General features: G+C 39.3%; 1 protein-coding gene across 1 annotated transcript in view; it reads left to right on the top strand.

The window, feature by feature from the left end:
* Positions 1 to 22,185, top strand: part of LOC148833189 (catenin delta-2-like) — a 313,017-nt gene that overhangs the window by 177,738 nt on the left and 113,094 nt on the right. Inside the window, exons 9-10 of the mRNA XM_088918834.1 lie at positions 4,197 to 4,503; positions 6,356 to 6,412. Coding sequence (XP_088774960.1) covers positions 4,197 to 4,503; positions 6,356 to 6,412 — 364 coding nt within the window. The remainder of the gene's footprint in view (positions 1 to 4,196; positions 4,504 to 6,355; positions 6,413 to 22,185) is intronic.

Raw genomic sequence — 22,185 nt, forward strand, 5'->3', positions numbered from 1 at the left:
ATTATTTTGGTATTTGTAGCATATGCCTGTTATTGCACAATGTCATACTCTGTGTGATACTGCATGTGTAGACTTTAGCCTTGAAGAAAGGAGCATTTTGTTAATGTTAATACAACAGCAGTATTGGGCTTTGAATTTAAAGATTTTTAGGGGTTAAATTGTAGTTACGTCAAAGTTGCAAAGCACTAAAAATGTCTGATTTCATAAACTGTGTGTTGAATTCTTTTGATTTGTGAGTAATTTCAAGTGTTTGTGTTATATCCACTTTGTGAGAGTGATTAGGCAACAGCTTTAGAATGGTTCCCTTGCTCTGCTGGGCTCCTGTTTTTTAAACAGAGGACCTACTCTTGTGAGCAAGCAGACTGACTTTCCAACTTTGTCATATGTTTTTCATAAGTGCTGTATTCAATGTTGGATTAGATGTTTGCTCTTTTAAGACATGTGAATTCTTAGAATATTCTCTTTGTGTTCTGTATTTTGCTGCTCCTAAAATGCAGAACTCTTGCATTTTTTTCTGAGCTGTGTTACAGTGTATCAGGTCTAAGCATTGAATTTTAAATACAAGATAAGTTATAAATCATTCAACATCTTCAGAATATCCCAAAAAAATGCTAGATGTATTTTAGTTACAGTACTTAAGTTGCACTATGACTTGAACCAGTATCTTCAAGCTTGTAGGTAACTGATTTTGCTGTACTTCCTGAACTACCAAATATTTTTGCATAAATGTTACTTTAGAAATTAAACAGTTGACTTGTTGGTCACACTTTGTTGTTACCTTGTGACATTGTGTAGCAAATCACCTATTAATGATTTCTGACTTATTTTGTGTATTGTGTGAACTACCTTTTGTTTATTGAGGTATAGCATGTAATGGTATGAATACCCACGTGGTGATTAAATCAGTTTCTCAGGGTGAATATAATATAATTTTACTGTGCTACACAACAATTGTCTTTTTGCAATTTCAACTTTAACAGTATATAGGATTTCATTAGCTATTTGGCCAATTATAGCAAATAAAATGTTAGGAGAAGCCATGTTTTATTGTGTTAAAAAGCAGTCTTAACAGACTCAAAATTGAACTTTAGAAACCCTCTTTAAAGGTTCAGTAAAAAGCATTTGTTGGATGAAAAAGGTCAATTTATTTTTATCTACATCACACCTTTAACAGCCTGTGAGATCTGAAGCTCTTCCTATCATATGAAGTAAGTGTAGCATTTGGTGATAAGTGTCTAAAAGATCAAGTTATTTTAAAGGTAACCACTGCAAATGTTGCATTAAGAAGCTCAACACAGGTGAGATTAAAGATTCTGAGGGCCTGCAGACGACGGTCTGAAGAAATACAGAAAAAGCATAATGTGTGATGTATGGTGGCACAAAAGTGCAAGTTTCCACTTGTGTGCAGTGTGTGCAGAAGGTTCTCCATCAGAAGTTAGCTCCAGAACAGCAGAGCACAAAACTATCTCTTCTCCTCCAGCTCTTTGATCTAGTTCTGTTACATAAATCTATTTTTGACTGCATATTGTTCTCTAGAGTCAAAGCTTGATTTTTATAAGAATCAATAAAGGATTTCGGATGCCTTATTGCAGCGATTCCCAGTCCTAAACCTGATGTCTCTGATATACAGTATAATAGTTTTTACTCCAGTTGAGTCCTCAGTTACTTTATCACACCCTTGATTGAAATAATTATTTGTTTAATTATACATTTGTCAGATTATACATTTTTTCAGGGTTTTTAGCTGCTTGGAAGCTCTGTTTTAAGTTACAGATTGTTAGGCTTGCCCTCACTGGAACACTGTGGAAAGAGCTAGTGTTTGCCATGTTGGCCGGCGACCCCTCCGCTCAGTGCTGGAAACACATTCTGACAGGAAACCTGTATCACCTGCAGGCAATCACACTTCGCTTGGTGCAGGTGATGCAGAATATGTAAGGTCGGCTTTCAGAATGCTCAGGTATAGAGTTAAGAATGCTCAGGTATAGAGTTAAGCTCTGTGTAAGAGTCTGTTCTTTGAGTCTTTACTTGGAGCCTCTCAAGCCATGAGTTCTTTCTTTCCCTAGTTCCCTGCTTGGTGCTTGCTTTGGATCTTTGAGCCCAATTTGTGTTGAGTTTGTCTCTTGAACTGCCCTTAGCGTTTGGTGCTGTGATTTGCCAGTTTTGAACCCTGCTTCATTTTCGATCACAGACTCTGGAATGTATTTGCCTGTACCGATCTCTGACTGTTTCCCCTGCCTGCTACAGCCCCATTGTGCCTGTGTGCACTGCCCACTCCCTTCCCTGTGTGCATGCTGCCTGCTGTTGCCCTGGGTCTCTCAGCTGTTTGCCCAGTGCATGGGTTCACTTTATGAAAACAGGCCGCTGCTTGCACCATCACAAGAAATCAGATGTGACATACAGTACGTTAAATCAGATAGTTAACTTGAAAGCAGCTTAAATCAGTTTAAAAACTAATAACCCTATTAATAGTTCAATGAGAGGTTTCACTAAGTAATGCAGAGACCTCAGCTGTTTCACATGCAAGCAGATACAGTGGTGACCAGCACAGGGACCAGGAAGTGTAGTAGAGGGGGTGGGAGTGTTGTCCAAGGACTTTAAACCAGGCAGCCGCCACTGACTGATGTGAATATCTGGGCATCACTAATGCTTTGTTGTCTATCTGATTTGTCAATAAACCATGTTTCCTGGACAGGAAATAAGTGACACTGATATTCTAGCGATCTCTTGTAAAAGGGCTGAATCCTGAAAGAAAGTGATTGCCGCAGAACAACGGAATTTCTTCAATTGGCATGAAATAGAATGACTTTTTTCCAGCGGGCCCTACTCAGACTTTTCCTCGCCCCAGGAAACAGTGACGGGCAGTGCCTGAGTTTGAGGCTCTAGCTGTTTCTTTCCTCCCATCAAGACACAGGGTTTATCTCTCCTGTTGTGAGAAAGCCAGCAGTGATATCACTTTAGAATCGGCTCAGGAACCTGCTGAGCTGTTGATTACACTTTCTAATCAAATAGATGGGTGGAAATCTCAAAGCTTCTGAAACCTCAGTTTGAAGGGATTACTAAATTTTACATCAACATTTTTTTAATTAAAAAAAAAATTCCTCTTATGTTTCCTGTGCTTTTTTTTGCATTTACATTTTCTCTCTACTGTTTTACAACAGTGGCAGATTATTCTAATTTGTGGTCATGCTATCTTACATTGTTGTAGTTGCATATTCCCTTAAAGCAATTAAACCAAGTGGTGATTCCAACTGGGTGGTTATCTAATATAACATAATTATAACATTATAATTAAAAACAATTTAAAATATAGTTATAAAGTAAGAATTATGTATTATTATGAATCAGTTTTTTTACATTCTACTTCCACCTTAAGAAGTCTACCCGTAGTATGAATAAAATCAGAAAATTACCCTCACAGATCCTCGGACAAATTAACCTGAGTGAATTCTGAACCTCATTCTTTTCTGAAAACCCTGCTGCATTTATTCTGTTGTGTGTTCCTTTTTTATGACACTTGCAAAATTGCATTAAGAATGGCTTCATTTGTTTTCCCACTGATTCCTCCAGGAAGCTCTGTAAACTTTAACAGCTTTGCTTTATCATTTGGGCTACAGTGCATTACAGAACTATAGTACATTCTGAAGGTTTGACCTGACACATTTACTTTTTCCTAGAATGTATATTCTGAAGACTAGAATAATGCTACATGCACATGACATTGACACTTTGCTTTATTATGTCACTGTTCCAAAACTGTAGACGCTACCAAATGCAAAGACAGTTTGTCCCTCAATCAAGTGTATTTTGGTTTTGTTCACACTATTTATACCTTCATATCCGGCATATTATTGTAATTTACCACTCTACATTAGTCTGTTGAAGCTATTTTCTTGTCATTATTTGAAAAATAAATACTTGTACAATTGCACTCAATTGTGTCAATAAAATTCGTTTTCCTTGTTGACTTACTCACCGGTTTCCGTGTGTAATTGAAACTTGGCTGTAACGTTGTGCAATTAAGCTCTCCTTGGAAATGCTCAAGAAAACAATATCCTCTGAACTGACTCTGCTCTCGCACCTCTCGATCCCCTGTTTTCTTTCTTGTTCTGTGTGTTTTCTTTCTGTTCTTGTTTCGTTTCTTCTCTTCACACGTGTGTGTGTGTGTGTGTGTGTGCGTGTGTGCTCCTTCTGCCTAGACCTAGTGAACCAGTTTTGTGAACAGGTCCTGAATTTTTTGCTTTGTCCCTACTTTCCTGTCGTAGCCCCATCTTCCCCTGGTGTTGACTCCGTACCCTTGCAGCGCACAGGCAGCCAGAACGCCACGGGCACTTTCCAGAGAGCCAGCTATGCCGCTGGCTCGGCGGCCGGCTACGCCGACCCCTACCGCCAGCTCCAGTACTGTCCGTCTGTGGAGTCGCCGTACAGCAAGTCCGGTCCTGCCATCCCGCCCGAAGGCACCCTGGCCAGGTCACCCTCCATCGACAGCATTCAGAAGGACCCCAGGTGAGTCTGGATCCCCAGCCTTTGTCCTGAAGGGACTCCTCCATCCATGAGCCTCTCAGAAGGTTCCTCATCCTTGCCGAGAGGTGCCGTAGTGTGAACGACACAGGCCTGGATATCGGGGTACTGCAGTAAGTGGAATCAGATCATAAAGCATTTTACTACAAAGTGTTATTAGCATTCTTGTATATTAATGGTGCAGCCCAGGTAGGCGCTGGAAGACTTTCTAGTACGTATTGCTTTGTTCTGTTCTGTTTGTTCTGCAAAGGCCACATTCCTTCAGAAGCTGCCCTTTCCTCTTGCCTCCAGAATTTCAGTCGTGTACTTTGATTTCCCTGCTTGATAGCACATTTACACTTTTTTGATTTTTATTGCTTAATTTATGGTTGGCAAATATAGTATTAGACACACTCTGTTTAAAACACACTCAAATATTGAATTAAGAATAAGTACACTAAAAATAAAGCTTGCGTGTGGAAAACCAGACACAGTATATGGCATTTTTATCTCTATTTTTGCTTCCAAATTAAAAGATTTTCTCGGTTTCCAAAGGTGATTGATGTTAGAAATGTTCAATACACAGTGAATCAGCTCAGAAAGACATCAGGCTAATCCTAACCTACCTCAGCTTCCCGCCTTTACAGTCACTTGTACCTGAATTAAAGGAACTGAAAGTTCACCTTGATGCAAATCCATACTCAATAATGGTGCTTGTAACACATTTGAGTAAAAGGCTTTGTGAGTTGTCTGGAGCTCCATTCATTAGTCCCTTAAAAATGCATAGATGACTTCGATTTCATGGGTTCACTTTCTCAAACAATATAATAGTTCATGTTTTTATAGGAATGTTCATGTTAATTGTTTTTCATGTTTTTTACCAAAAACTATGGATTCAGCAGTGATTATTTTTTCTTTGACTCTAGTTGGCTTAGGATATGCATGCACACACTTATACAGTATAGTCTACTGTATATATTTATTGATCAGAAAAAGGCAGGATTATCAATACTTAGACTGTAGTCACAATAGTCTCTTGTTTGCTTCTGTCAGAAGAAGATGCTTCAACCACTCAGACACAGACTACTTTTTAATTAGGTTCAAGAGCATTACAGAACATATCAGTCATTAAAATTCAATTTGAAAATGTCTTCCATCAGATTGTTTAACAGTAATAAACAGAATGGTGTTAAATGTGCAGAGGCGTTTTTTAATTAAGGCAAAGTTTAATGGAATAGCGCTGAGTATACAGCCCATTGATAACACATGCAAGAGCCATACAGAAAAGTAAATCAAGCCCATTATTTCTAATTAAAAAAAGAAAGTTTATGTAATTGAAGAAGACTAAGCAGCTCAGTTACTAAGCTGATATTAAGGTAAGAAGCTCTGGTGGAGTCAGGACTGGGATTGATCAATTATTTTCTGTAATGTTTTCTTTAACAGCGTTTACAGTGTGCTCCACACAGGGCCACTGAGCGAGTGATTTTCGGTCAACGTGGTGGGATTCAGAGGGCTTACAGGTGGAGAGAGTCAGCACCACCATGATCAGAGTGCCTGTGCCCCAGTAGACTGGCCTGTGTTTCCAGTATTCTCGTTTGGAATGATTTGATTGTCCATATAGTGCGGTGCTGTGAATATGACTTGGTGAATATTTTAAAAATACACATTCATTTCGTATAAGCAAATTGTACAGAGTATTTATATATACTGTATAGGTGTTGAAGCTCATTAGACCTGCATGTCTTTGCTGAAAGCCACACAGTGTTTTATAGTAACAGAGCAGTCAGAGTTATTTGACAAACGTTATTTCTTTAAATGCTAGACACCTACCTCTTTCTTTTTGCCTGTCTCTTGATAGGTACGACCGTGAATTCCTTGTCTGGAATCAAAATCAAGCCGAGCAAAGAATGACAAAGTAATCAAATGTTTATTTACATTTTATTCCTCATTTAATTACTATCATTCTTACTGTTTTCTTTTAAATCATTGACCCTCTACGGCTGAGTCTGACTTGGAGTTTAAGGCTCTGTGTAGCTTAGTTGACAGGTTCTTAATTTTTTAGCACTGTTTTTAATACAAACTGGGGTTTCTATTATTCTGAAAAAAATGTTAGTGATGCGTTTTGTATGTTTTACTCTTCCTATTTCTACTTGGGGAAAACTAAACAATGTTTGAAAATTCCCGTGCCATTCTTAGGCATTTGCTGTCTGGCAATTTGATATGTTGTTTTTTTTTTCTGAGACCTTTGAAATATCTCCTACTTAATGATCCATTGTCATTCACTCATTCATGTCATTATTTATTTCATTTCTGATCTTGTTTAGTGAGTATTTCATTTCAATAAAGAAAAAACATTCATATTTTTCTGTTCAGTTGAGGGTCCGGCTGCTAATTCAGTTATCTTGACAGATAAAGCAATAATGCTTTAGGGACAGCTGCTTTCAGGGATATGATAACTGGCCCAATATCAAACTAGTTTGTAGAATAAGTGGGCCTTTTCTTCTTTTACTGTGTGTATTCAATCATACAGGAAAAAAACAGAAAAATACCATGCAGAGATGTGTTGCAGGTAGCATTAGTATTAATGTTGGCGACTCTGCTGGAGGCATTGTTTCAGATATTGTGTGGGGGAAAATCAGCATTCTGGGAAATGCTCATTTTTCCAAGGAAAAGAATCCCTTTCACCTCTGTGCCACGTTACTTGGAATAATGAGAGCTGATGTGCCTGGAGGACTGTTGGAGTGAATAGGTTCAAAGTCTTTAAGATCCAATGAGGAGGTGGAAGCCTGTTATTGGGAAAGTATTTTAGTGCTATAGAAATATATGTTTTAAAGATATACAGTGTATAGATGGTCATGAATTTATGATTTATATATTTCTTCCAACTGTTCTACCTGTCCAGTTTCTCACATACTCCACATATGAGATATATTCTTAGACAGGAAGTATTGTACAGTTTGATATTTTATAGCAGCTGTAACTAGAGAATTATGAGGGAAAGAGATTGTAGCTGAATAAAAGTATTTTAAAATAAATTTTTAATGCAGACAATCTCAAATTCAACTCAAACGTCCTATGCCTTCAGGCACACTTACAAGTCCATTACTTGATTTTGTGGTTATTGTTATCAGGTTCACAGAAGATACCAAATTAGGAGGATAAATGCACCATATAAGCTGTTAAAGAAAGTCAAAAGCATTCAGACAAAATTCACAAAATTCATTGTGGTCAAGGGCAGAGTGTAACACACAGGCACCATAAGGAACAGTTACAAAATATTAGGACATGAAGGTAAAAGTGCAAATAAACCATAAAGCCTTTCCAAAAAAAAACGAATGTCTATGTTTTGTTATCTCACACACAGAACTCTGAGAGGCTGTGGAGTGAAATAATTAACACAAAGGATTGTTCTTATTGTCTTTTCTGAAGGGATTGGATGCTTAGAGAAGATTCGGAAATCATCACTTTGGAACAAAATGCTGTAATTTCAGCAATTTCCAGGGAAACGTTGGCCCTAGCAATCAATTTAAAATTGAGCACCTGTTAGAAATTCAACTGCACAATAATTTATCTGAGAGGTATAAAGTTGAAGGAAACTAAAAAGAGTGCAGACAAACTGATGTGAGGAATGAGAGAAGTTTTTTTTTATCCCTTTCTCTGGAGCCACGCTGCTCTGCTCCCTGAGGACACAGCTTTGTCTACGTGAGCAGCTGTGAGTGTAAGTCCTGTTGTATCTGCAAGTTATCGATTGCTGTGCTGAGAATAAATAGAAGCCACATTCTGTCTGAAACCTGCTGTTAGGCTTCATCATTATCACTTAGCCTTCAGATTGTGTTTATCCTTTTCCTTTTTTGTTTAAAGGTGATAGGGCTGTAATACAATTTTATGTAATTGTGTTCTTCCCAGACCTATTTATAAAGTTGCTGCAGCAGAGGTGCTCAGACAGTCAAATTGATAAAAAATAGGGTGCACTTTTAAAACGACATCTTGCCGGTAGTGCTAATGGGTTGAAATGGAAGTAGTTATTTCTCAGCAGGTGCCTTGTTTTCCTGGGCTCCTTCATCGTAACAGAAAGCTATTCAGCTGACAGTTCTTGAAATTTCACATTTTTTGAAGTGGAGGTTTAGGGAAAGGAAGGGCTGACTAGAAATACTGTATCTGCTGCATAACCTGGTGTTCATTTGCTAGCCAGAGACGTTTTAGGCCAGATCAGCTCAGCTTTGGTCCTCCTGCATCAGTGTCTTCTGGTTTCCATTCCAGCTGGACATCCGCTTGTTCAATCGAAACCTTAATTCCACTAACGATTTGTCTGGTTAGACGTTTACTGCTCTTAGGACTTCAAATTTTCAAATTAGCTACAGATATTTAAGAGTAAACTCAAGTCTGTTACAGCTGGAGAGGCTAAAATGCCTAATTAGCAAGTAATCGGTCAAGTCTGGATTTTGTTTAAATCGTTAAGGACTTTGCAGAGCTTTCCAGTTCTCAATGTCTCCACATTGTGGAGTTTTTTTTTTACAATGTGCTCCAGTTTCCTTCCACAACCCAAAAACTTGCTGCCTGGGTTAATTGGTACCTGTAATTTCTTAAATTTTTTCCCATTTAGTATGTGTTCATGGTCACACCTAGGCAGGTCTCAAACTTCAGCAGGAAGAGGTGCTTTCTAATAATGATAATACATCTTTATTACTATTTTTGACAATATAGAGAAGAATAATTGGGTAAATTAACACTTCATTTGCTTAATATACTGACAGTGGCTGTAACACAGGGACCCTCCAGTACACATGAGTTTTCAGTGACTACGACTTGCCTCGTTCTCTTTCCTGGATCAAAGCTGATTCACGATTCTCTGAAATGGGAAGTGTGGGACACTGGACATGTGTGGTCTTGGTGCAGGCCTAGATGTGCAATCATATGGTACCAGAGAGTAAGCGACCACCCATAGGAGAATACAAAAGAAGAATAATACAAAAAGAGACAGAACTCTTCTGGGAAAATGATTCAAAGATGAACAATAAACAAGCTGAAAGGAAAACCAGAAAAATCAAAATGATTCCTCCACCCTTCGTTTTTCCCAGGCAGAAATGGGGACACCTTTCATTGTAATCTTAATCGGTTATGAACAGTTTCCTCGAGCCCGTTTCTTTTTCTTTACACCTGTAGCCAGAATCTCTGTGGTGGACATGGTCTTACGGCAGGAAGCCTGCTGCCTGGGCTGAGTGCTGCCTTCCTCCATGAATTAATCCCTCAATAGCAAAGGGGTCCTTCCTGTGTGTCCCGCACTATAGAGTTAAGGGCTGACGCATCACTTCCTGACCACCACAGCGTTTAATCCCACTCTCTTGCTCTTCCCTACTCCGCTGGCTCGCACCCTCACATCCAAGATAGTGCCTCCAACTTTGTACGTTTCACCAGCTATCAGTAACGCCGGCTGTGCGACAATACCCAGCGCGACACAATATAATGATGCAACAGAGAGGCTCTGTGAGCGGGTTTTGGTTGGCTGTTGCAGGGAAATTGCCATTCTAGTTATTTCTTCCCAGCGAAAGCCAGAGAACTGTGCCTGTGCCCTTGTTGATAAGACATTCTCCCCACCATTAACTCTGGAGGCTTTATTGCGCTTTCTGAAGTGGAGAGTGGTGGACCAGTTTGCTGGAAGGCAGACAAAAGGAGGAATTTACCAAACCTGAGTTAACCGTATTCAAAATCCTCTCTCACTCCCCGAATTTCATTAGGTGGCACGGCACGACTTGCCCACTGTGTAATTGGATATATCTTTTATTTATTTCTAAAGAGAAGGACACACTCCAATCAAATCAGGAACGATTAGAACCGAATTGAACAGAACCATGTGTATAAAGCAGGAAATCCATGCTTGTGACTTCAGTTTGCTTTCCCTGCGGATATCTCCACCTTGCCCATCGTTATTCTCCAGGTCCAGGCCAGACCTGTTTGTTTTGTTTTTTTGTTGTGTCTTCTCTAATCCATTATCTCTAGAGCTTTGTGCCTGAGCTTGAGTCCATACTGTACTCTAACAGATTATAATGAAGGAATATACTAAAGGCAGCCATCTGGAAGTAGGTATTTGTACACTCTTCTTCTGTCTATTTTCAGTGGCTGAAAGACCAAGAACACTGTCAGTGCACTTCGTGAAGGATAGCAAAACAATGACAAAGCAATAGCTGATTCCATTTTCTCCATTAATTACACGTGAGCATGATAGCTCTTCGTTTCCTAGTTGGAACAAATCTGTGTTGTCAGATAACTTGTTGTTTCCTTGCAAGAGGTTAAGTAATTGAATCAAGTCACGTCTTGCTTTCGCAACACAAGGAAGTATTGTGGTTGCCTTGTCAGACTGTTTTCCAGGTATGAAATATCTTTTTTTTATAACAGCGTGCTGCTGTAAATCCAAGCACAGTAGTTAAGTTTTCCCATATCTTCAAGTGTAAACTCCTTGCTTACTCCATCGTGCGTTCTGCAAGGCAATAATCACATGATTCATTGCAAAATACTCTATCACCACAAAATTGCACCCAGAAAAAACAAAGAAATAAATTAATCGATTAATTCAGTGTGTGGAAATATAAGCACATTTGGAATTTTTTATTCTGAAAAGAGAATTATTGTAGTTATAGCTCATTTTATACTTCCTTTGAAATTAAATTGTCAGACTTTGTGTGACCAATTATGTTCTTGTTGTTTATGTTAATTACAATGCTTGTCAAAGGTTCCATTAGCATCCATCATGCCTCTTCATTGTCATTAGTCAGCAGTTACATGAATGGATGCTGTGTTTTAAAAGCCACAGAAAACTCCTCTGTTCATCTCTGGAAATACAGTACAAATTATATTTCAGACCTGTAACAAAGCATTTCTACAGTATATTGTTCAAGGGCCACCTGCTTAGTAGTGATCTTCTTTGTAAATAATTGCTCCATTTCAATTGGCAGCTTGATGTCAGCAGCTTTTCTAATCAGCAGCCTAAAAGAACACATGACAGTGAATGAGCGATGACTGATTTTTGGTGTCCCAGCCAGGGTGTAGGCCAGCCTTGTGCCTTGTGTTTCTTAATTGTTTCAGGATTAATCGGCTTTCTCAAAATGATTGCATGAATGAGTGAATGAATGAATGAATGAATGGGTGGGTGGATGAGTAAAAGAATAGATGGATGGGATACTTCATATCCACACGTGTCTTCATATCCTCTTGCTATGGGTTGCTGTTACTTTCAGAAAATCAGTTTTGAGCAAATTGAATTATACTTTTTTCAATGAATTTGTTTGCATTTTAAAAATCACGCTCTGTAATTGGAACCACTGATATGAGTGCATCAAGTCCTTTATCTATAAATTCAAAAGCAAAGCATGCAGCAAAAGGCCATGTATCACAGAGATGTTATGCCGCTACATAATGGCAACATATTTTGATGAATATAAGTCGTACTGTAGATAAACGCTAATTTATTGCTGCCCTTGAAAACAAGCTACAATGTGTTTTCCTACAGACTCAGAGTTGAAGGCAAACACATGAATTTGATATTGCTCAATTTTAATGTGTGAATGTCAATTTTTTTTTCATTAACTTTAGAAAACATTGTCCAGTACTCTTCTGATTAATATCAATGCAGAAGGGTACTGTAGATGTGGAACTCTGAGTTCTGGCTTGACTCATGCGTAGTGTTTTACTTTGTCCATAGTAATAGCATTCATCATTTTGAATAGTGTAATTTGCATCACATTTCATGACCAATTATGAATTTGATTAAAAAAAAGCTTATTCAGTGTGTGTATATTTAATTTTGTCTTTCCTCATGCTTCAATTTAGTTTCCATTGAAGTGTCAAATGCAATACAGTATTTGTAGCTTTTAAAAATTAGCTGCATAAATTGTTATGATATTGCATTGTACAGTTTTGCCTATTACTGTACATCCATCTTCTAAATAAAATCTCCTACCGATCTCTATTGTGGAAAGTTGCATCTTGTTTCTGTTTTTTACCTCTTTTTCAATATGTTACTTTTCATTTTTGAAGCACATAGACTCAGATCCATTCATGGACAGAACTTTTGACAACATTCTCTGACAGACCATCTAGAAGAAGAGGATCACTTTATTGGCCATATACAATTTCTTGCATTAGGAATTCATCTTTTCGCATACCCTAGCTTGCTCTCCATGAGACACACAGGTGCACAGACAGGGAGAGAAGCTGGGGGTCAGAGCGCAGGGTCAGCCATTTATACAGCGCCCCTGGAGCAGCTGGAGTTAAGGGCCTTGCTCAGGGGCCCAATGGAGTAGGATTCCTCAGCCGGCCACAGGATACGAACCGGCAACCTTCCAGCCACAGGCGCAGATCCTTAGCCACAGATCCACCACACTTACTGTATATACTTATATATCTATACTTATACAGTAAACACCTTTCTTACGGATTAATATCACAGGTCTGCTTTAAAACAAAAGATACTCACACATGCTTGGAGATCTGGAAGAAGCCACAACAACCTGTTACCAGACTAGTTTTCATGATGTTAGTTTTCTGTGCTCTCTAACTGGACTGTTGTGTTTTAATAACTATAGCACAGAAGGCATGTTCTTGAGGACTGTGCCATGTTTGTTGTCCCTGAGATAAAGCACTTGTGCAGTTTGCTCAGGTGTGCAGCTGCAGTGTTCAGTCAGCATGGCATATATCACGCGCAAGAGCTTTGCAAAGGCGGCACAGTCTCACACTTCTTTGCTTTACTTGCGTTTGACCTTTCGCAAGGGGGTGGAAGAAATCAAGCATCCGCTATCAATTCACTCAGTGGGGCCAGGTAATAAGATAGGAAACCTAGGTTATAAAAGGCATAGGATGCAAAGTCAAAGGACAGAAAGAAAAAGAAAAGGGAGCATGCATAAGCGAGTTATTCTTCAGGTTATAGGAAAAACTCACCATCCTTTCAATGTTTGGTGGGATTAAACTAGTGAAATCTTTATTCATCTTCAATTATTCAAGGGTCTTTATGCTTGAATGAAAGAGACACTTTTCAGGATAGTGCAATTAATTAAGATGAAACCTACCAGCATGCATAACAACATGAGCCTGGACTGATAAGAAATTAAGCACAGCCTCGGCCAGGGTCTCTCACATTGATTAACTTTTGCGTGACTCAAGCCACCCATTCAGCCTGTGATTTTGGAGTTAAAAGCTTTTGTAGGACAGCCGACTTTGTCATGATTGACACCAGTAGCAGGGATCATATTGTTCTTACTAAGCAATTCAGCCAAAGTGAATTCAGCGCACAGCCACTGAGTTGTGAATGACACATGTACACTGCAGTGTCTTGCAGGGGCCTGTATAAGCCTGTCTGCACAGATCGCTGTCCTTGGTTGTGGAGGCTCTGCTAACAGCACTCTTCCTTCCCTTTTTCTGATACTGGGGGATATTTAATAACTCATCGCTTTTTCAGTATTATTTTTGTCGCAGATTTCCCAAATGTCTTCGATGTCCACGAAGGAACCACAGCTGCGTAACCCTGTTTCTTATTACTACTATTGTAACTTCTTTTTGTGCTCCAAAGGTCTGTTCCTGTGACTCGCTCGAGAATCTGCTTTCCCCAGGGGAAGGGCTGCTGCAAGCTCTTGTGAGCGGAGGTGTTGTACTGTGTGTGTTGTAGCAGCACCTCATTTGTCGGCATTTATTGTGATCAGCACTGGTGCCTGCATTGTGTGAGAGGGGGTGTGGCCCTCTGTGAATGCCCTGAGCGGCGCTGAAAGAAAGGTCTGCAGAAAGGTGACAATGAACTTTATTCACTCGTTCTGAATCTCTTGGTCTCAAGCTCTCAGGTTTCAGGACTTCTAGGAAAACTCTCGTTCCCCAGAAATGGATTTGTAATGGCAGCTAGGAGTTAAATCACAGTCCATTAAACACTGAAGATGCGGTGGCTTTCATGGACAGACTGGTAGGAGACACTGACACCAACAGGTGATTTTTTTTCCTGAATGAAAATTTGCATTCCTGGAAAGCTTTCTTAAAAAACTCCTCCTTCTGCATTTTCTAACACACTTACACCAGGGCCACGTGGGGGGGTGCAGCTGAAGACTGATGTGACTGTAGGTCCCAAGTGTCTGGACTTTGTGCCTAAGTGCTCTAGTGAGCCAGCATGGCCCGAGCAGTGTGATCACAGGGAAATTTTGATGCTTTCTCTCTGCTGAGGCTTGTCAGCCCAGAGGTGAACTGAAGAAAAATCCTGATTTGTCTCAGTTCCTTATAATACTTTCAGTTCTGTCAGTTAAGGGATGGACAATGTACCACACTTTCTGCACTTTCAGCTTTTAGTGCTCCTGAATCATCTCTTCCTCCAGTGCAGTACTGTGCTCTTTTGAAAGGTTCTTTTACATGAGAAGAGATAAAGGGTTTTGTCTGTGTTTCAACATGCAGTTAGCATAAAACCTTTAAATGCAAAATATTTTTTTCTATGTTTCTGCAAAGGTAAATTTGAATGCTGAAAACAGCCTCTTTATATGGTATTTCAATATTTTGCATAAAATAGCCTTTTAGGAATAAGAATTCATCTCTGAAAGGTGCTGATGTTTTTAAGAAAATAATAAAAATAAGCAGTCTATTTGTAGACTACCTTTAAAATGAAATAATAAGAAGCTTAATTTATATCGAGAAGCTTGTGCATAATTTATAAAACTCAATTAAATATTCGCACTATATAGATTTAATATTTTTTATAATTACAAATAAAATGACTCTTTATGTTATTAAATAATCCAGAATGTTTTAACTCTTTGTTTAGTCTACTATGACACTATAACAGCCACTCAATGGATATACTGCAGTTCTATATCCTTGATGTTGTTTTTGCACATCAGAAACTTCTCAGATGATTTTAAACAGGTCATTTCTCTTTCCTTGGTGAACCACAAAATGCATTCTTCACTTGCACTTTAGAAACAAGGGGTGTTGGTTTGCAACGAAATATGCTGCCTGTGATCGTATTTTACAGGAGCAAAAGAAGCTGAGATAGATTTTGCTTTATTAAATATAAAAGGTAAAAAAAGCCGGAAAATCAAACTCCTGCCACTTTTAAAGAATAAGGAAGAACAGATTTTCAAAACACAAGGGCTACTGCTCAAAATTCAGCTTTTCATATTGGGATTCTCCTTCCTTTAGTGAGGAGGATGTGTTCCACACAAGAGTATTGCTGCTGTGGCCCTTGTTAACTTGTACCAGCTCATGATTTAAACAGCCGCTGAGGGAGTGATGTTCGGAAAGAGGAGACATTCTCCATCCTCGCAAGAAACTGGGCAGCTGTAGTAGTGTGCCAACAGAAAGCCCGTGGCTTTGCGTGTTGAGTGGGTGCAGTCTTGGAGTATGTGTTTAATATGTATAGTAAGTTAACACCGACTTATATCCTGCTGAGTAAAGACAAACCGAGCGGGCTGCGTGCTGTAGTGAAGGCGCCTGTGTTCTCGGCATTATCAAAAAGAGGGACCTTTACTTCCACTCTAACAGAGAGTTTTGTATCTAGTGTTTTGGTCTTAGGATTTAACTCCAGCCATCTGAGAATCTATTCCGATGCAAGAACAGCCAGCCACAAGCTCACTGCAGACGAGGTGCACAGATAACACAGTATGTCTCAGGAACCACATTTTTGACTCGGGACCCCAGGATAGCTCATCTGCCAATTTCATTTAAAAGAATCACTGTTTTAATTGACTATCCCAATATCCTATTTTGATTGAACTGAAAAACTCCAGCTTATTTGTACATCCTCATTAGAATTACTAAGGGACTATTAAGGATCATAATGACTTAAAAAGAACTGAATAGTAGTATTTGCAGAGGAATGACATTTTCAGCACCCCCTCATTATGTAAGAATACCAGTTTGCACTCAAAATACAGCATGTCAGAGTGATTTCATCAATCAAATTTTTGGCATCAGCAAGTTGTGTCAAGAAACACATTTTCATAGACAGAGCACTGATAAATGCACAGGTGGAGCGTTTCTGGTATCAGAACTGAAACATTTATAGAAGCAAAATAAAAAAAAATCAGAGGACTGCTTGTCTTGTCACAGTGGCCTTGTTGTAGGTGATACAGTATTTTATTTGAGACTACATGAATCAAAGAAAGAGGCTTTTTGCCTAGTGTTGTAAGTCCGGTTCCTCCTGCATGAATTGTGATTGCTTCCTGTGCACTATAAATGCTGTAGAAAGTATGCAGGGCTGCCACATGGGGTTCAGCCATGGGGGCGTCTCTAGCGAGCTGTAGAGTGGCAGAACAGCAAGCAGTCATTTGTATAGTATGGATGGTGGGAGAGCTGACTTGTGAAATGTACTGGACTGAGAAACATGCATGTGGTATGGAAGCAACTGTGAGGAAGGGGAGAAACGTTTTCTAGATGGTGGAATGTCCAAACAGCCTCCAGGAGGCTGTGTGAGGCCTTGACACCAGCCAAGAGCCTGGCACTGGGGATCCAGGGGGTTTGGGATAGAGCACATAGCCCATGACATCAGTGTCAGTGTCAGAGCAATGACACGTATGTCTGCCTGTCAATCAGTGGCATTACTGCATGTTAATATAACACCGTATGTGGCAGTATATCATTTACAATATCTATTTTTAATGCATAATTTGCATTACACGTCCACTTTTTCCTTTGTTCCAATAATTATTTCCAGTACTATATCTATAATCTTTAATGAATTGAGGGGTGTAAATTAACGGAGTCTCACAGATTACCCATGCCTCTTGAAAACCAGTCAGTGGAGCAGTCTGACTGGATTTAATGTCACGAATGTCACGTGTGAATGTCACGTGGTTTTGAGCAGGATTGCCTTCAAGGGTACATCAGCACATCTTATAGCATCATGAGCTTTAGGCCTGGAGTAGCGCTGCTGGCCCAGCCTGAGCAAATGCTGAGATGATGATCCCTCTCTACTTTAATGGCAGCAGGGGACCAGAGAGCCAAATTACCTTCTGCTGAAGGATTGGTCTTTTGCAGGGTACAAATGATCCCAGAGACAAATAAATTGTATCTCCTAGTTTGCCCAAGTCAATGCTGTTAAACCACAGGAAGTGTCTGGAAGAGAGAGGGTTAAGACAGCTTTAAATGGTGGGAGGTGGAGATACAGAGTGCTTGGAAATCACTGAAGAAAATTTGGAAACCCACAAGAAAAATAAAACAGTACATGCAGCAAATGCCTGATGATTGAAAAAAATCCAGCAGTATTCCATAAAGGGCAGAATAATCAGAATTCGTATTTCCAAGCTACAGACCTCTGGTGAATCCTTCTGTAGTGACATCATGGCCACCCCTCTGCTGTTCTTATGAAGCATGAACTCATTTGTGTGAAGTGTTCTGCAAACTGTGCTAATGTTCATTTCTGCTTCAGAGAACAGCAGCTAACATGCCATTACAGTTAGGAGCCCTAACAACAGGACAACGTACACAGCCAACCTGACAGAAATACCCAAGGCTGAATAAAAACGCGCCCCTTTGTGCTCTTGAGGTATTTTTTTTGGAATTTGCGATTTCTCAGCTGTCCTTCCCACGGGATGAAAACCTCTTGTTTGTGTGTACGGTACCTTTTATGTGTTTCCATTGGAAAGGTACATACTGTAAGAGCACTGGCTTTGTCACTGCCTTTGAGGATTTTGAATACTTGGATGAGGTTCCTGAGCAGTTTTCTCTGATCAAGACGCAAAAGTTTTCTTATAGTTCCTTAGAGTATTGGCAGGGCAGACAAGCAATGCCTGATTTCCTTAAATGTAGACGTTTTGGTTATACTTGACATGTTGCTTGTGATGTTCCAAGCGTAACTTGAGTAATTGAGAAAATGAGACATTTTACACTACAAATTGACTACAGAGGTTTTAACGGGGCATAAAAATGATCAATGGCACTTCACTTTATATCACTACAAAGATTGATGTGTGACGTGGCTCAAGTTTTATTTGTTCATTGATTGAAAAAACAGTTTTAAGCATGTTTTAAGTACCGACATAGAAAATAGTTTTAAAAAAATAAATAAATGCATAAAAAACTTTTCTTGAAAATATAAACATCAATTGCTATAAAACTAAAACATAAATGTTATGAATTTTCATATTTTTGGAGATACATTGATAGAAGGCATTTCAGCTGTCACAATAATTGGTTTTATTGTATTTTTTAAAAAGCTCAATTTGTTAAACTTTGTTTTATTGTCTTCCTAAGTCTCAGCTTTGTCATTTAATAATAAGCTTTTGTTCTTTACTTTTTATCACTGCTGTTGTTTTGTTTTTGTGTACTTAATCCCTTGTTAAACCAGACCAGTTAACTGGGAGCATATTTCTGCTCTGTCAAAGTAGGAAATTATTTCTAGAAGAGCGCATTTCATTAGAGCAGTCCCAGCAATGTGTATCTTGCTCAAGGGCACCCTGTCTTGATTTGAACCCATGTTCTGCTGGTCCAGAGCCGTGACAACTCCTCCACATGGTTGCCTACAGTGCTGCTGGAAGGTTTTCTTTCTTCATGAAGAACAAAACTCCTTAAAGAAGGTTTGCAAGTGTGTAACAGTCAACTTTAAATGGATCTCCGAGGGTCTTAATTATTGATACTGTGTGTTTTCATGCCCATTATAGTCTGAGTCCTAGTAGCTGCTGACAGCAGCCAATTAAATGTCAGACAGACATTATTCTGAGTCTCTTGCGGAAGAAGATTGTTTGTCAAAATGATAGATGTGTTAGAAGAGATTTAAATGGCTTCTGTGGTTCATTCAAAACACTTGCTTTGCTGCCTTTCATTTCAGGTGCACAGTCCATGTACTCCTCAGGGGTTGTCTCAAAATAACGTTTTGATTGTTATTGGGTTTTTTTCATTTTTGACTGCATTATGTCAATGCTTTGCTGTATTTTATTTACTATATGTTTTGCTAAATATATTCATGATTTCATATGACTGAAAAGCTTGATTTACCTTATTCAGGTTATAAGTCAAGGAAGCTGTAAATACCAATATGGTATTATTTTCAATATGGACACAAGCTGTGAACTCAAGCTGGGTGTTTTTTAAAAGGTTTTATAGAGCAGAGTAAATGCATGAGATGATCACAGAGGAAACTATATAACATAATATTAGTAAAATAATACCAGTGGTTCTGTTTAAAGTTTGTATTAAAAAAATAGTTTATAAATTCCTGAAAATGTGGTTTTGTGTCTGTCCCTTTGCTAAAAGTGGTGCAAGACCCTGGAGGGCAAGACAAACACAGACTAACTTGCCATTGCCTTTGAGTGAAAGCACTTGAGCTCAGCTACGAGAAACCTCCTCAGCCTTGCTCTTATGAGGAAACCACATCTGGGCAAATGGCAATGGTTAAAAGGCAAGCAGTCGAGGGTTCAGATATTTTATAGCACTGAGACAGCGCTTGTTCATCTTCTGAGTGACCTGCTTATGAAATCTGCTCTCTTCAGATTTTGCTAGCTTTGTCAGCAAAGTTCAATGGCAGTTTCTTGTAAAAAGGGCTCTGGTCCTGTCTCTCACTTTGGGCCATTGTGTTTGTGTTGGGTGTTGCTGAAGCTGACATCTTAAGTACCCCAAGGCTCTTTTCCGGGTCCCATGTATTATTATCATTGTTGACTTGTCACCATTTGAGTAATTGATGCACATCAGAGTTGGTTTCCACATGTGTCTTGTTGATTTCAATATGTCAAGGATACCAAATGGACCTGCAACAGTCCCAGTGTTTTCATTTTGAATTTGATAAAAAATTGTACTTTGATGCTTGTAGCCAGTCTATAAGATTTTATTTTTTCTTGTATTCATCCCTGCTGGAAAAGTCTGCACCATTCTTGCACCAGCATCAGATTAATATACTGTTTTTTGTATCAGGATTTTAAAAAATTGCTTTAGCTGATAGTTGCAAACTTCTTCAGCATAAATCCTGACATTTGCTATGGCATTACTGTTATTCCAAATTATTATAAACCCCATTTTATCAGGACTTCAACAGCTTCCTACATGCTTCACATGCACAGCCTTATGAGCACCTAATTCTGCCAAAGCTAATTTACTTCATGTGCCATTGTTTTGTGCTGCTTATTTTGGTGCCTGTTTCATCTTAGGCCAGTCTTACCAGTTGTTTCCTTTGCATTGTCTATTTATGATAATGATGGTAACAACAACGACGACTCTATTCATCGCTGGTGATGGAAAAAGGGTTCCGAAGTGCTTCACATCTCAGTGAAGGGACTCACTTCACTCACTCGGGGTGCTGCCCCACCTGGGAGACACACAGCAGCCCCACCTGCAGAGGCGATCGGGGGAGAAAGTGGTTCAGAGACGATGCCTCGATTGATGAGTATAAAATAAGAATAGAGCCATAACCACATTATGTTTTTAATACAGCATCGAATTTGTACTTTTTCCATGAGTTTGGTGTTGATATTAATTCCACCTAAGATGATGAATGAATCAAACCTGCCCGAAGCCATTCTCTGCTGCCCATGACATGTTTGTATTAGACCCTGGAAGCTGCAGCTGCAGCTGGCCTGCTATTACCGCTACAGAGTCAGCACAGAACACTATGGAGTAGGTCTCCGGGTAGATTGCACATATTCCAAAAAAATGTAAAATCATTATTGAATGCACAGCTTTTAAAATGGATATCGATCACAACTGCCTGAGCCCAGTAAGCCTGTTTATTACTGAAGTGCTCCTATTATTATTAGTAGTAGTAGTAGTAGTAGTAGTAGTAGTAGTAGTAGTAGTAGTATATCATTTATACATTCATTATTTCATTATTTTATTATTATTAATAATAATAATTACTTACACTTATATAGCACTTTTCTGGACACTCCACTCAAAGCGCTTTACAGGTAATGGGGATCCCCTCCACCACCACCAGTGTGCAGCCCCACCTGGATGATGCTCCAGTACTCTCCCCACACACCAGCATTTGGCCTGACAGCAAAATGACAGCAAATGTATCTGACATTTGGCCAGGACACCAGGGTAACACCCATATTCTTTTCGCGAAACGCCCTGGGATTTACTAATGACCACAGAGAGTCAGGACCTTGGTTTTACGTCTCATCCAAAGGACGGACTCAAACAGACCACAGGATGAGCGCCCCCTATTGTCCCCTCTATTACCTCTTCCAGCAGCAATCTTAGTTTTTCCCAGGAGGCCTCCTATCCAGGTACTGGCCAGGCTCACACCTGCTGAGGTTCAGTGGGCTGCCGGTTGTGAGTTGCAGGCTGATATGGCTGCTGGCTATTATTTATTACTATTTTATTATTTTATTGACTGTAATGAAGGATCTTCTGTTTTGAGTGTATAAAACCAGGTTGTAATGATGGGCTTGTTCATTCAGTGCATCTTTAAACACCCTGGGACATGTGCAGCCCATTCTCTGCATTAGTAACTGTACAGTTTGGATACCGGAAGCATGATGTAGTGCACAGTGAATCACCGAACCTTACCTTCTCTGATTCCAGACTCCGGACCTGATATTCAGTTTACACGGTACATTGAACAGATTTCTACAGCAGAAATATTACTGTGCTTTTGGGCATTTTCCTGGCTATACAGAAATGCTTACAACAGGTGACAGGCATTCATTTCAAAGCAAATGATTTAAAGGTTTTAAATTAATTAAATTGCACAAGGTTGAAGCTTGTCATTAGTTATGTAAAAGGGAGAGTACATTT

Source organism: Atractosteus spatula, chromosome 6 (assembly GCF_055471065.1).
Source record: "Atractosteus spatula isolate fAtrSpa1 chromosome 6, fAtrSpa1.hap1, whole genome shotgun sequence".
Classification (NCBI taxonomy): Eukaryota; Metazoa; Chordata; class Actinopteri; order Semionotiformes; family Lepisosteidae; genus Atractosteus; species Atractosteus spatula.